This window comes from Ctenopharyngodon idella, chromosome 6, assembly GCF_019924925.1.
Source record: "Ctenopharyngodon idella isolate HZGC_01 chromosome 6, HZGC01, whole genome shotgun sequence".
NCBI lineage: Eukaryota > Metazoa > Chordata > Actinopteri > Cypriniformes > Xenocyprididae > Ctenopharyngodon > Ctenopharyngodon idella.
The window spans coordinates 29,371,638-29,387,657 of NC_067225.1; the positions used below are offsets into that span (position 1 = coordinate 29,371,638).

The following is a 16,020-nucleotide window of genomic DNA, read 5'->3' on the forward strand; positions in this document are numbered from 1 at the left end:
CTGAAGTGTTCTTCTTTATACTCACAGTCACAGTCATCCAAATAATCATGAACTGGGGTACATGAAATTACGATAAACACTATTGATATTAAAACATAATAGAATGTGTAAAAGCAGCCATTTGTATGCCCGATAGGGCTTTATTTAAGCGTGTAATATTTTTTTTATTTTTATTATTATTTTTTTTCTGTCAATGACCCACACTTGCGGTCTTGTTTTTTTTTTGTTTTGTTTTTTAGCGTGTAATATTTATATTTGTCCACGTGATGACGTAATTACGTTGCTGAAACGAAGGAACAGTTCGAAAGAACCGATTCGCCGGAATGACTTCCCATAACTAGACTCGTCAACCGGAGTTCAAGATGGCGATCAGCGAGCAGCTAATATCGCAACTAATCGATCATTAATAACATCTCAGTCCTCATATTATTATAAGCTCTACGCGTTATGTCAGTATTCCACGTCGGCTTCTTATACCTTTGCAAAGCAGTGGATATCAGACACTAGTGTATAGATAGAGACTGTGTGTGTTGTTGTTTTTTTTGCGTCAAATAGAAATAGTTGCTGATCAGGTTTATGAAACTATTTGGAATGATTGGGAAGTTTTCATTAGTTTGGAGGTCAACATGTCGCTAAGAGAGTTGAAAGTATGCCTTCTTGGGGTAAGATTTATGTTCACTTTTTACGACTCGACGTTGTTATTATGGATTGCAGTTTTGGTGTATGTTTTATGTTTTTATTTCTCTGTTGATAATCGATCATCACTGTGTTATTGTATGCAATAACTTGCAATAAAATGTCAGTGGTTTTTACTGTTGTGCAAGCTTTGGTGGTCTCTTAAGTATTACAGTAACATTTGTGGGCTGATGACGTATTTAACCACCCATTCAGAAGTGAATGTTAAATATCTAGAGAGTTACATTTTGTTTCAGTAGATACATATGGGATGTATTTACTGCATAGGTCAGCTAGTGTTGTCAAATCAAATCGTCTTGCATAAGCATTTAATTTGACACAATTTTTCACTATTACAGTATATTTACTCAAATATTGATAATAAATGTGTAAGTTTAGCCATGTGATCTGTAAACGGGAGAGTCCTGCAGTGTGACATTCTATGCTTTATATAAACGTCTTTTCTTTTTTCTAATTAGCTATATTGATTGTTTTATTATACATGCAGTTTTGACCTTATATTCAGAACATTTGGCAAAATACAAATCTATACATTTTTAATGTTTATCTTTTTGATTATGGAAAAACACATCAAAAGTGAATTATGTTTAATAAGACACCATACATATATATATATATATTACACATACACATACATACACATATATATATATATATATATATATATATGTATATATGCTGACACACACATATTAATTTGTGTTTTGTTACTGATTTTTATCTTGTGTCTTAGGATACAGGAGTTGGAAAGTCAAGTATTGTGTGGAGGTTTGTGGAGGATAGTTTTGATCCCAACATTAATCCCACAATTGGGTAAGCTCACTGCAAAACATGCTTACAGGGAGATCAAGCTGACTGTGATGCACTGTAAAAATAAGAAAAAAACAAGTTTTGAAGTATTGGCACATGGCAAACACAGCAAGCCGTGACATGCACTGAAACAGTAGCTGTTTCAGGCAAAACAAATTGATACTTAGTGTGTTGCAATTTCCTAGGATTAATGTCAGGTTGCATTGTATCAAAAAAAAAAAAAAAAAATCTTGAGTTTTAGTAATGTTATGAATATAATAATAATTCAATATCTTAAATAAGAAAACAAGATCTGTTAACCTGCATCTGAGACTAGTTAGACTAGCTGCCCTGCTGGTGCTGATAAGTCTGAATTTAGTACAGATTCTCATTCCTTTAAATGATTTAATATTCAGCATTGATTGTATAATGTGTGACCCCTTTTAATTGAGTTACACAGGTCTAAATTCAATTGACACACATTTCAGGGCTCAACAATAAAGATTTTTCTGCTGTCCCAGTCAGGCCAGTCATTTGTGGGCCATTCAGTCCCCTGCTGGCCCACAAGTGATGGTAATATTGCTAAAAAGGAAATCTTGTTTTTCTGAGCTTTAGTTTTCTGTACAAACATATTACAATGAAATCATTATATTTATAATCTTGCAATAATAGCTGGAAATTATGCAACTATAATTCAACTCCTGTAAATCAATAACACAGTTTTACTAGTCAAAAATTGGGTTAAAAATATAGATTCTCAATTTTAATCCATTCTCATTTTTAAGAATCAGTATCGATTGTTAAATCCCAAGAATCGATCTTTTAGTCTGCTGTTTTCAGATGATGAATGAACAAAGTCTTGTAGCGCGTCTCCTATTCAATAAAATGTAATAAGTTTTGTGCTTTGTTACTTCTGGCATGAAACAATTTCTCAGCTTTCAAATTCTGTCAATTTTATTATGAAATTTAAGCAATAAATACCGTTTTGGTAGCGCTTCAGTTCAAACGAAATGGCAGCACGAAGCGCACGTTAACTGATAATCTCTTCTGCTTTACTACGTTATGGCACGAAAAAAAAACATGAATGAACATCAGAAGGTATGTTAAAAGATACAGTACAACTTAGCGAAATCTGTATCATGTCACTTAGTAGTAACTCAGTCAGTGTTTCATCCACGGAAACAATGTCATGTAATGTTACATTCAAAGGTGCTGATTTATGATTTTGTCGGTAGGTGACATTTACCTCAGAAAAGCCATTAAATGTCCAAAAATTTGATAGTTAGCTAGAAAAATAACTCAAGAGAGGAGCATTTAACTAAATATTCACTATATTGCCTATTCATGTATTTTTGCTTAACCTGTTCTTCAATACTTAATGCATGTTTGAATAAATGTCATGTTTTTATGACAACCCAACCCCTATTTAAATGTTTATATTTAAAGGAAAACATGTCATTAAAGATTTATTAGTATAATGTTGTTATTATAAAAGCTTTCTTATGTGTAATTTAAATGTAAATAGCCCACAAATCAGTTAATTTTAATCTTTAATATTATAGTGACTAACTGGGGTATAGTTTACAGTATTAGTTGAGAGAGATTTGTACCTGTACCTGAATTTGTACCTGATAGACCCCAATTAATCGATATTGAATTGAATCGAAGTTCAAGCTTGAGAATCAAAATCAAATCGAATCCCAGCCCTAAAAAAAATGGTTGCATACAGTTATATCAACCAATTCTAATTGACGCTTCAATGCATAACAGAAAACCTGATTTTTAAATTTACAGGGGCATAACAACACATGTAAAGGACATAAGATAATGACAAACATGTGTTTGCGTTGTGTGTATCTTCACCTGGCAAGACAATTGTAAACTTTGTAAAGATGTCTATAAATAGGTCCACATGACATCATCTACACATTTTCTTAATTTATTATTTGGATTGTGGGGGATTTAAATATGGTAAAAATGTATTAAACAAAGCATAGAGTCTTATTGGCAGCTGAATGCATTGTCAAATTTGCCAAAATAATTAATAAATGAGATCTGCAGATGTCAGATTCCATGTAGACCTATTTGTATAGTGTATGCTTAATATTATTATTGATCATGTCCATTTTATTTTCAGGGCATCGTTTATGACAAAGACTGTGCAGTACCAAAATGAGCTTCACAAATTCCTCATATGGGACACAGCAGGACAAGAAAGGGTAAACACAGCAACAATCACTACACACTCACTGGGATGACGCATATACAAGCTGACAGCCATTAAATACAATGTTTACTCTGTTTCACTTTCTGTTTTTGCAGTGTCTTTATAGTTCAGACAGGGGGCAGTATTGCATGCACTTCTCTTATCTTTATGCAAGCGTATACATTTGAGGGAGAGAGAGTTTAATGTCATTCGAAAGGGGTTTTCTTTATATTGCTATAAACGCTATTCTCCCCTATAACATTCTACGTTAGGAGAGGCAGCTGAAGTGTACAGGTGACATCTCATAGTTTGAAATGTTTATCACCACTCATGATTTGACGGCAGTCTTGAGGCTGTTTGGAATATGATCTCCTCTCATGTTTGTCTGTGATGTTATGTGAAGCTAAATGTAGAATGCCAAGCGGCCCACACAAGCTGTTAAAAAAAAAAATAGTATCATACCAAGTGTTAAAGTGATAGCTCACCCAAAAATGAAAATTACCCCATGATTTACTCACCCTCAAGCCATCCTAGATTGTATATGACATTTCTCTTTCAGACGAACACAATCAGAGATATATTAAAAAAATATCCTGGCTTTTCCAAGTTTTATGAATGGGGCGTTGTATTTTGAAGGGCAAAATAGTGCATCCCTCCATCATAAAAGTATGACTCCAGGGGGTTAATACAGGCCTTCTAAAGCAAAGCTTTAGGTTTTTGTAAGAAAAATATCCATATTTAAAACTTTATAAACTATAATAACTAGCTTTATAAACTATAATAACTAAGCTCCTCTTATATCGAAATCCTCAGACATTTTTTTTTTTTAAATTATCGTTAAATTTGTGACCGGTGTCTTGTTTTGCTCTATCCTCTGCGCTTCCACGTTCGTCAATACGTCATGCGTTGTGTCAGAGCTTACTCTTCCACCATAACTCGATGCATACGGCCGTTTGCCAGAAGCTAGATATTATATAAAGTTTTAAATATGGATATTTTTCTTACAAATCCCATCACTTCGCTTCAGAAGGCCTTTATTAACCCCTTGAATCAGTGTGGATGACTTTTATGATGGATGGATGCACTTTTTTGGGCTTCAGATACAATGCCCCATTCATTCCCTACCATTATAAAGCTTGGAAGAGCCAGGATATTATTTAATATAACTCAGATTGTATTTGTCTAGAAGAAGATAGTCATATACACTTAGAATGGCTTGAGGGTGAGTAAATCATGGGATGATTTTCATTTTTGGGTGAACTATCTCTTTAAGGAATTGCTTCTCTTTTTATGCACAGTCTGAAAAGCTGGGAAGTTTCCGGTCAACTGTAACAAATTTTTGGGGTTTGTCACATTCAATCCATGGTACAAAACAGACAAGGCCACATATACCCAATATTCACTCAAATTGTTTTGCTGGTAATATAATTTATAACAAAAAATCTGTCTTAGATATCTGGCTCCTATTGCATATGAAGGACTGAACACATGGGAAAGTCTGACTTATCGAGCCTCTTTACCCTCATCTGGTCCTGTTTAGCGCTTTGATGTATTCCCACCGGTAAAGATGGTGCAAGTTCATCATCTTGGCCTTTGAGTGGTTAAAGAGGTCAAGTTTTCTTTGCTTTTCTTTGTTCGGGATGCTCCAGAACCTGATGGGATGAAATGTTAGGCCTTGTCAGAGATAGGAGTTTGAGAACAACAACAACTGAAGCCAGAATCTCTCTCTCTCCCTTCCTTCCTGCCTCTTAGTGTCTTTCTTCTTTCTCTTCTTACTTCAAGCTCTATTGTGATTTTGTGAAGAGAAGACAGTTCTGTCCATAGATTCCTGTACTGCACCGGGAGCTGTGATCAGGCTTTTCACTGGCTGTCAAGCTCGTGATTAGATAATTATCTGACACATTGCTTTTTAGAACAGCATTGTAGAAACATGACTTGTTTTGTACTTTTTGATATAGTGGTTTTGGGGGTGCATTAACTCTTTCCCTGCCATTGACAGGATTTTCCAGCTTTCCGTGTTTTCACTGCTATACGGTAGGGGGCGCTATTACACATCTTCTGAAAGAGTACAGAATCTCCGTATCAAAACACAGGCAAAAAAGGAGTGGAAACAAATGATAAAAGCATTGCTTATGCACATTGTAGTCTTTGAAAAAAGCGTGATTTTCTCAGCTTTTTGTTCAAAATGTTGCTTTTTTTATGAAACTTTCCCAAATTCGAATGTTGATTGAAAAAAAGAATGTGTAAAGCTACAATAAAACAGGGTTTTTGTTTGTTTGTTTGTTTGTTTGTTTGTTTAAAAGCAAAGGCTCTGTTTATTCTTTTGATATATTGCATGTTCAGATGTTCATACAACAAAATATTCTGGGGGCTATTAAAATTTTGTGAAAATTATCAAAAATGTTGGCGGTGGCTGGCAACTCTTTAAAAGAAACGCTGGCTGGAAAAGAGTTAAATTAATCAAAAGTTACCGTAAAGACTATATTGCATTACATTGTTGCAAAAAAATTATTTCAAATAAATAATTATACAAAATGTTTCTTGAACACCAAATTGGCATATTATGATTTCTGAAGGATCATGTGACAATGAAAGACTGGAGTAATGATGCTGAATATTCAGCTTTGCCATCACAGAAATAAATTACATTTTAAAACGTATTAAAATTACTGTATTTTTAATCAAATAAATGCAGACTTGGTGAGCATAAGCAACTTATTTTAAGAACATTAAAGAATCTTATTGACCCCAAACTTTAAACAGTTGATACAAAATGGGCAGAAAAATTTCCATATAGCTAGTAAAGTGATTTCATGGGGTCTTAATAGTCGACATCACGGCAAAATACATTTGAAGAGGTAGTGAGTGACTGGAGGAAGTTGGATGAGAGAAAATGCAGGAGAAGAGTTGGAGAGGGACCACACAGTCTGGAATCCTGGGATATGTCTAAGTAGACATCCTGCAATTTTAGTCAAAAGCTAAACTGAAGCGTTTCCTCTTCCTTGTGCAGCAAACTTTGCCAAAAACAGCTATAAATGTGAGAAACTGTGTCAGTCAAACTTGATTTATTCATTTTATTGGCGAAAAAGATGGATTAAGCAGAGCTCTGACCTTTTGTCTTAACTTAAATCTAGTGTATATTCAGCATTTGTATAAATTAAACAATAAACGTTGTATAAATTAATTTGTAGAGTATAGTTATTAATAATAGTTAAATAATTGATTTCACTACTGATGCATTGATCAGCAAAACCAATTGTGCACCACAGGCTTTAGGGTCCAAGTGGTTTTGGGGCCTCTGTATATTATTTACAATTTATGTACAATTATGCATTTTGCTGTGTTCACTCGTATTGATGGTAAACTGTTAGCAGCTCATGAAACACACTGTTAATGAGCACAAACATGTTAATGTGCACCAATTTGCAGCTCATAACCTTTAACCAAAACTGTGAATTTGGCAAAAAAAAAAAAAAAATTTTAAACTGTGTATTTGATTTTAAGATTATTTCACAAATTTAAACATAAACTTTAGAAAGTATGCAAAAAAAAAAAAAAGAACCTGCCAGGGTTTCTCATCATGTCTTCTTTCTCTACTCTCTCTCTTAATCATTCATTTTATAATGCACTTTTCACCCCTTTTAGGTTTTTTTTTTTTTTTTTTTTTCAGTGGAATGGCATACTGGATCCAGCTTGTTTTTATTAATCGGAGCCTTTTTTTGAATACCGGGGTCAAACAACCCAACTATGCTATTTTATAATGATTAAACGCTAACTTCTTCTGACACGTTGCGCTCATCTTTCCCCTGATGGCTCCCACATGTGTTGATATGCCTTTCAGTGCAGTTCCTCTACTCAAGCCTCCTTGGCATGGCCATCTGAAACACAATTCTCCTTTAGGTTTTAACGGTGGCTCACGTGTATGGTTTTTCATTGTGGGTTCCCCTAACCGCTGCCTGTTTGTTCTGTTTGAAATGAACAAGTTAGAATAACATGCGTTTGTTTGTGTTTGAGTTGTCCATTTAATTCGGCATGAAACTTGAAGGAGACCTCTGCCAAAGCGTACAAATTCTTTCAAAGCTCTGAAAATAAGCATACGCAGGTTGGGATCGCCCGCTCGGCCCCTAAGAAGGGATTTCGGTTATTATCATTGATGATTAAGCCTTGCTTTTTTCCATTTTTTTTTTAAAGCACCGGCCATTATTTTTCTCACACATCTGCATGTTATCTTTTTCTCTCTTAGTTTCGTGCCCTGGCTCCCATGTACTACAGGGGCTCTGCTGCAGCTATCATTGTGTATGACATCACTAAAGAGGTAATGAAACATTTCTTCATTAATACTACACAAATCTTTCTGCTGGTAAAGCTATTAAAGGCATATTTCACCCAAAAATGAAAGTTCTGTCATCATCTACTCAACTTCATGTCACTCGAACTACGTAAGATCGTTTTTTTTCCATGGAACACTAAAGGAGTTATGGGCTGAGGTAAGACTTTCAGTGGATAGCGGGTTAAATGTCAGTCTGTTCCTCACACAAAGCTATCATATGGCTTTAGAAGACTTGAAATATAGTGCACAAGTCATATAGACTACTTTTATGGGTTTTTTGTATTTTTGTTCAATTAATGGAAGAGAGCAGCTTGGACAGTCTGCTAGGTGACTCATTTTGTTTTCAACTAAATAAATGTGACCACACAGGTTTCAAGCAACATGAGGGGAAGTAGATAATGAACTAAAAGTCTTATTATGATGTATAAGCATTGCTTATCGTAAGGATCTCTTCATCTCTCACTCAGGAATCATTCCAGACGTTGAAGAACTGGGTAAAGGAGCTTCGCCAGCATGGACCACCCAACATAGTGGTGGCTATCGCTGGCAACAAATGTGATCTCTCCGATGCCAGGTGAATTCCACCGTCCTTGCCACAAAAGTCTTCACATCCTGTCATCTCTATTCAGCTTGAAGGGATGCACCCGCAGTGGCTGTCAACTCAATTTGACGTTGGGAAAAGACCCACATATTTGCTGTCAACTTGTCTCGACTCATTGAAAACAAGCTTGCACACGTACCGTTACCATAAGCATAACTTGTGATGAAAAAGAAATCCACTCTTCAGTGGTCTGTAATTTATCTTTCCACTTTAAATTGCTTCACTCTTCCCACAGGTCCAATGATATGTCTTGGTTCACCATTGCTTTCTTTGGCAGTGTTAGTCGGCTGTCATTGCGGTTGTATTTTACTTCTCGAAACCATAAAGACCGAGACATTGAATCTGAGGAATAGCGATCACACCGCAAGCCATTCAGGCAATAAATATCAGGGAAAATTCTTGCAATTGTTCTGTCTGGCACATAAAGATTAGATATTTCTTTTTCTAGCACAACTGGTGCTGTTCTCGGTGATCCACAGCCATCATTGTTTCTTTACATATTTTTTGCTTCAAGTTTAAGAGGTTTGCTCCAAATGTAAAAAATCTGTTGCTTTCAAAAACTGTCATCATGGAAATATTACTGATAACATTACCCCTACTTGCAAACCTTAATACTATTTCAAATTATATTAATTAAAAGCTAAAAAGCATTAAGCCCCGATATACTCACCACAAAGTTCTTTTTTGTTCTTCGCTTAGGGGTAAAACAAATTTCGAAATACGTGACCAGTGATATACTTTTAGCGAACATCCGACGACGTTCACTCTGCTGAGAGCGCCGTTTAGGTGAATATGTAAATATGTGCTGTGCACTTTCCACTCAATAACAAAATAAACACACAACAAAACCGAGAAAACAGCAAGCATTTTTTTTTTGGCAACGTGGATATGTTTGCACGAGCTCTGCAAATCGGCACACTAGTAAAGTCACGTCACGTTTATTTATATAGCACTTTATACAATAGATTAAAATTAAGCAGCTTTACTGTATAAAGCATGAAAAACAGTGTCAGTGTCTCGTTTCATCAGGAGTACAACTTCATTATTTATTATACAGCAGCTCTCTAGTGTGTTCATGTTTTAACTCAAGGATGTCTGACCTTGACAGACTGAACAGAAGAAATGAACCGGAAAAGATTTCCATGTAAAAGAAGGCGGAGCCTCTGCGCACACCTATCTATTACGTAATCGCCACGGACCAATGGTAATAGAAAGGAGTTTACCAGCCCTAACAAACTTTGCCGTAAAGTTCCACTTTGTCAAGCTGTTTCGAATTCCTAAAATGAACTTTGTTTTGGCCTGATTTTATGCGAAATTACGCCACATCAGTTCATTCTTCGATTTTGCTTGAAGTATGTCAGGCCTTTACATTTGCTCATGCTCCACTTGGTGGAGAAAGCAGGCAAAAATCTCATAGTTTTTCATTTAAGGACCCCTTATATATCTATGGTTGGCATGCAACCACTCGGAACACCCTAGCAACCACAACCCCACCCTGGCAACCAACTACAACACTTTAGCATGGTGGCAGTGGCTTTTTCACAAGAAACAAACAAAAATCTAGTTGATCGAAATGTTAAAAGAAAACATCACCGCCTTGGCGGTTAATCTAAGAGAGCAAAGCGTCAATGGAAAATTGATCCATTGTCAGTGTGACCGGCCTGATATGTGTAGCACTGGTGCAATCTGATCAGCACCTGTGATCAGGTGACAGGTGCACAGAGAACCAGCACACAATAGTTTACCTCCAACATCCTCCAATGTGTTAGTTATACACCACCATCACAAAAAAATACATGAGCTTGCCAAGGTTCATCTCACTCAAATAGTCTCTCACTCAACCACGGTATCTGTTTAAATCCTTCTAGTCTCCGGAATAATAATAACATGCCACACTTTTTGAGAGTTTTGAAAATGTCAGAATTCTTAATTTATGAAACGGATTAATTATTAGTGTGGTATTAGAGTTGTAAAATAAGCTACTGCTCTGTTTTACTCACATTTGTTACTCCACTCTTTTGTTTTCCAGAGAGGTTACAGAGAAGGACGCCAAGGACTATGCTGACTCCATTCATGCCATATTTGTTGAAACCAGTGCCAAAAATGCCATTAACATCAATGAGGTCTTCATTCAGATAAGTGAGTATAATTCTAACTAGTCATCATCAGTGCATTGTGTCATTAACAAGGCCAATTTAACAAACAATCTAGAAGCACTCATTCAGAGCCCTGTGATTTTAAATGTTATCTTCTCTTGATTGAGCTTGTTAATCAGGCAGGTTTAGTTTTAATGACTGCTGTTTATTGCAACACAATTTATTATTAAAATGATAATGAATGCATGATCTATAATTGATCCTGATGGTGGTGAGAATAGTGCTTCTGTGGATACTTGTTCTCGCCACTTGGACCCAGGGCAGTGGATGGGTTACAGTGGATACATGATCTTTTACCATGGATCTTGGCAGTTGCCCCATTAAGGAACAGGCATTCTTGTGGGTGCATGACACCATGCTTGTGACTTTTGTACAGGCATTGAAACAGAATATCATTTTTGCTTTTCCTTTCTCATGCATATTTTTTTATTGTCAGTAGCTGCGTTTACATGGACCCTAATAATCCAATGGACTAGTAGCACAGATGGAATAAAAAAGTCACATATAACCATATCAATCGGAATGAATTTGCCAAATACGATTAAAATTTCATTTGGATTGTAAAGGGTGATTTAAACCTTTTTTCAATCCGATTGAGAGGACATGTAAACACTTGTTTAGATTGAAACACGAAACTGGAAAGTACTGTGCATGTGCAATGACGTAGAAATGGCGTAATGACCTATGACTCACGGAACGAGCTGTTGTTGTCAAATGAAGCGTCATAAATTACTGTCGTGTCAAAATTCTCCTTTCACTCAAGTGAAGTGGAACAGGACATTGTCCCAGCAGTCCTTGTTTCAGACTCTTATCCACAGATGCCTTGTTTTGGGCGCGGGAAGGGGCGTTTTTTCTGCTTAAGCAGCACAGCACAATGGTTCATGTGCTCGTCACTTTCTAATTAGGACCCGAAATGGATAAATATTAAGTCTGCTCTTTAAAAGAAAGAAAAAAAGCAATACAGAAGAATGGTTAGTATGCGCAAACAGTGTGAAACTATATTTGTGCTGTGTGAGCATGTCAAAAAAAATTTGTTCAGATTTTAAGCTTGTGACATATAAACACGTGCATCAACCTGATCACTTTATTTAGCATTCATGTAAACACTACGCTCAGATTCTTCAATCAGAATTAATTAATAGATGTCCATGTAAACGTAGCTAATATCATTATGCTTTTTTTTTTTTTAAATTTTTATTTAATTTCCTTTATAGGTCAAAGGATCCCAATTATAGATGCAGATGGCGGGTCTGCGGTCAAGGGCTTCAAACTTCGTCGCCAACCATCAGAGTCGACCAGGGAACGTACTTGCTGCTGACGCAGTCGTAAACAGTTTGGCCAGATCTTCTCCAGCCTCTGTTTGTTTCTATTAGTAACTAAGGAGAATAGCAATTGAAGAATGTGATGTCACAGAGGAAGTTAAATAACTTCCTTTTGGAGCCAAATAAGAAGTTTAGTTAATAATGGAATGAGATTTACTGTCTGAATCCCAAATCAATGGTCACTTGCTTGAGAAAAGTCGAAAATGCTCTGACACAGTTGTTGTACCTTATCTTGCCCGCTCTTCAGCCCCCGTTCAAATGTCCTTGGGGATCCATTTTCTGTTCTAGATCACTGCCCAAAATCAGACAGCAAAGAAAACACCTGCTTAACAGATCAGATATAGTCCTGTCTTGCTTTCTTGCTCTCTCTCGCTCTCTCTCTCGTTCATTCTTACAAAAATCTCCAAGTACAGCTATTGTCTGTCTGTCTGTACATTTGAAGAGTTTCGGCACTCCAAATGCAAGCAACCACAGCTTTCTTGTCTCACTATTTTTGCACATCTTTGATATATATGATAAAAAGAAAAAATATATAAATGGGCGAATCTCATGAAACCTGTCATACATATCCAGGTCATATTTCACTCAAATCAAATGAAAAAGTAAGCCTGAAATTATATTTTACATAGTCAATTTAAAGTCTGTTAGGATTAAGATGTTTTTTTAACGCTCCTAAAAATTGACCTTGTTATTTTTCTTGTGATGTTGGGGGTAAAATATGACATGGGCATGTTTTTATGAGATTCATTCACACTATTTACTATTATAGAAATATCAGTGTTGTATTCCTGTTGCATAGGCTATAAAGCTTTGTGCGCTTCTGTCTTTCCTATATTTTGTATAGGAAAAAATAAAATTAAATTCAGTGGTAGTACTAAAAATACAGATAAAAATAACTCTGGGATTTTCTGGTCAATAATAATAAGCATTAACATAAGATTTCTGAGCCTTGACCATTTTGAGATGAGTTCATGAAGTTATATTTAAAGTAATACAGAATGTGCCAAATCTTTGCAATTTTGTAGTCTTGTCAATTTTTTTGTGACATAGTAAGGATCCTGTAGTAGCAGATCAGTGGTCAATGATGTTGATGCACAACCATTTGCATATTTTATTAATATGCAAGTCGAGATAACAATAGTAACACGTTTTTGCTCCAATTAGCCACGTTCTCCTTTGCCAGATTTTTAGCTACAGATCCAGCCTGTTTTTGGACTAATAAGCAGTTAGAATAGACTTTATGTTTTACAGTGTCTGACTGCTGTTACTGCTTGCAGTGCATAATCAGGGCATTAGCTAAGTTCAACCCTCACACTTTGAGATAAAGTTGGCCAGTCTTCTAGATTGCTGACAAGAATAGCAGTTTCAAAGTGTTAGATGTGATAACTATTCCAACTTTTCACATGTTTTCCATATCAGAACTTTAATGTTCGAGGGAAGGAGCCAAATGCCGGAATTCTGTACACAATGCGCTTTAGGCTTTTGTCCAGGACTTTGTGAAGTGTGCATTATGTCCAAATACTTTCTGAAATTGCATTTTAACCATTTGTGTTAGTTGGCAGTTGGTCTCTTCAGATCCCTTGCTGTTCTTTTTATGACATTTTTACAGGATTGAGTGATTTTGTGAGGTCTTGCCAAATGCCCTAATTGTCTCATAAACATTTTTCATCTTTCTCATTCTTTCACTGAATAACTTTTGGCCTGCACATCCAACATGCTTTTACTATCTGGACACGGATAAAAAAGGAGCATATCTGAAAAGTAGTCTTGTTTCAAAAAGAGCAAGACATCTAAACTCTAAACCTTTAAAAAAAACAAGCAAAAGGAAGTAGTTACACTATACCAGATATTCTTCTTTGAATTGACCCCAAATGAAATAACTCTCTTCTTTGCTGTCACTCAATTTTTCAGCCTAAATGTTTTCTCAAGACTTAATTTGGGAGAAAAAAAAGTCTTATTTTTGACAATCTGAGAAACTTACCTTTAAAAGATTTGGATTAATGTACACACTATTCATTCAAGAGCATTATAACACAATGTGGTTGAATGGCTCTTTTTCTATACATCATGTCGAACTTAAGTTTATTCAGACAAAATTTTACATTATCTGTTACAATTTTTGCATTCGTGAATATAAAACAAATATGTTACAATTTTTCAACTGAATACCCACAATGACAAAGTTTTATGTACTTAAAATGTGATTCATCTAAATACACTTCAGTATAACACGTGACACCATCTCGGTTGTTTTTAGAAGTTAGTATGTGGCTTTTGATGGTACTTTTATGGATATTATTACATATGCTTTTGACGTTATATTGGCCTATTGGGGTCGTAGAATGTGTTTAGTGAATCAGAATGGATATTATGGGCAATCTTGAGTTTCAATTCCCATCCTTTATCCTGTGATTCTATATGCAGTGCTGCCAATGCGCCATGATGTTTTCAGGAATTCACAAGTGCAATAATAATACTTTTCCCCTCCAAAATGTGTGCTGTCAGTAATAATAGCAGAGAGATTTATAGACTTATTACAGTAATTGTAGTTAATCCATGAATTTTAGCACAACAATATTTTCCTTTAGAACACTGTGCTTGTTAAATGAAAAAAATAAAAAGGGATTACTTGGAACAACACTTGGGGAAAAAAAAATGCACTTTTTCAAAATTCCTGTGTGTCTTTTACCCTAGTTGAAACAACTTGGAAAAATTACAGTCCTAGCATTCTCTATTGATGTTTACACAGAAAACGATTCAAATTGATTCTTCCAATGACTGTAATATGCCTTGTGCTAAGTAAATGTATCTTTCACTCAAATCAGAACCTTACATTTTTTTTATTTTCTGTATGTCATGTCAAACAAATTGAAGAAGGAAACATAGCTCAGCAATGTATGGTATCAAAATGTTGTAGAGTAGCTATGTGTTTGTCTTGTACAAAGCCTGTGATCCACAACGAGACCAAATGTCTCATTTAGTCCTGTTGAAGTTCTTGAATTCTTTTGAAAAGGACTTTCTGAATTGCTTGTCCTCTTGCTGGGGAGCACAGGCTTTGCATTAATGCCTTTGAATGGAACTACATTCTACACTTGAGTCGGACAGTATAGTGTCTGGTGTGGTTTGCAGTGGTGTTTTGGTGGAAGAAAATGCCAACAGTCTTGGGCTGGCCCTAAGAAAGTTGTGAAATTCTCATTATGTACTTTACGTCCTTGTATATACCACACATTGGATGAATTGTGTAAATTACTTTACCACTACTTACCATTGTAATTCAGTATTTACAAAATAATTTAACCTAATCATTAATTGTTTTTGCCATTTAGCTTGTCTCTTTTATTGTTTTGTCATGCAAAGAAGGCTTGAAAATAACATTTGTTAATTTGTGAATGTGCAAAAGGGAAATGTTTAGCTCTTTATTAGTAATAAAATGATACAAATCCATTTCCATTTTTATGTTTAATCAACATACACGTTGAGTTTATTAGTTTGTATTTTCATGTGATCAGAGACAAGTTACTCTTATTTTAGTTAAGAATAAATTTTAAAAAACGGCCCAGATGTCTGCCTGCAGATCAGATGGATTGAGAATCTGTTCACAGCAGTGCTAATTTCTCCTGCCCTGGTCGATGGGCTATATATATAAATATGACACTTGTGGTATGTGTCTCCTTTGGCAGGGGGTCCCTGCTGATCTTTTAATTGTGCTGAGGAAAGTAAAACAGCCCTCCAAGAGCTTGTGTTCAACTGCCAAACTGAGCATAAATTAACTCACCTAATTCAGATGCAAGTACAATGTGATCTAGAATCTTGACTGAGGATAAAGTAATTCATGTTAATTTTTAGATTCCCAGATATTCCGTTGGATTACTTTACTGCTTTTGAGGAACAGACTTAGATTTTCTCCTTTAACATTATTA

The 16,020-nt window shown here is 35.5% G+C and overlaps 1 protein-coding gene across 1 annotated transcript; it reads left to right on the forward strand.

The window, feature by feature from the left end:
• The first annotated feature begins 322 nt into the window (after positions 1 to 322).
• On the forward strand, positions 323 to 15,544 carry rab22a (RAB22A, member RAS oncogene family). Its single transcript, XM_051898197.1, has 7 exons — positions 323 to 662; positions 1,430 to 1,509; positions 3,623 to 3,704; positions 7,935 to 8,006; positions 8,489 to 8,595; positions 10,652 to 10,761; positions 11,993 to 15,544. The coding sequence occupies exons 1-7, from the start codon at positions 627 to 629 to the stop codon at positions 12,094 to 12,096; spliced, it is 591 nt and encodes a 196-aa protein (XP_051754157.1). The 5' UTR covers positions 323 to 626; the 3' UTR covers positions 12,097 to 15,544.
• The last annotated feature ends 476 nt before the right edge of the window (positions 15,545 to 16,020 follow it).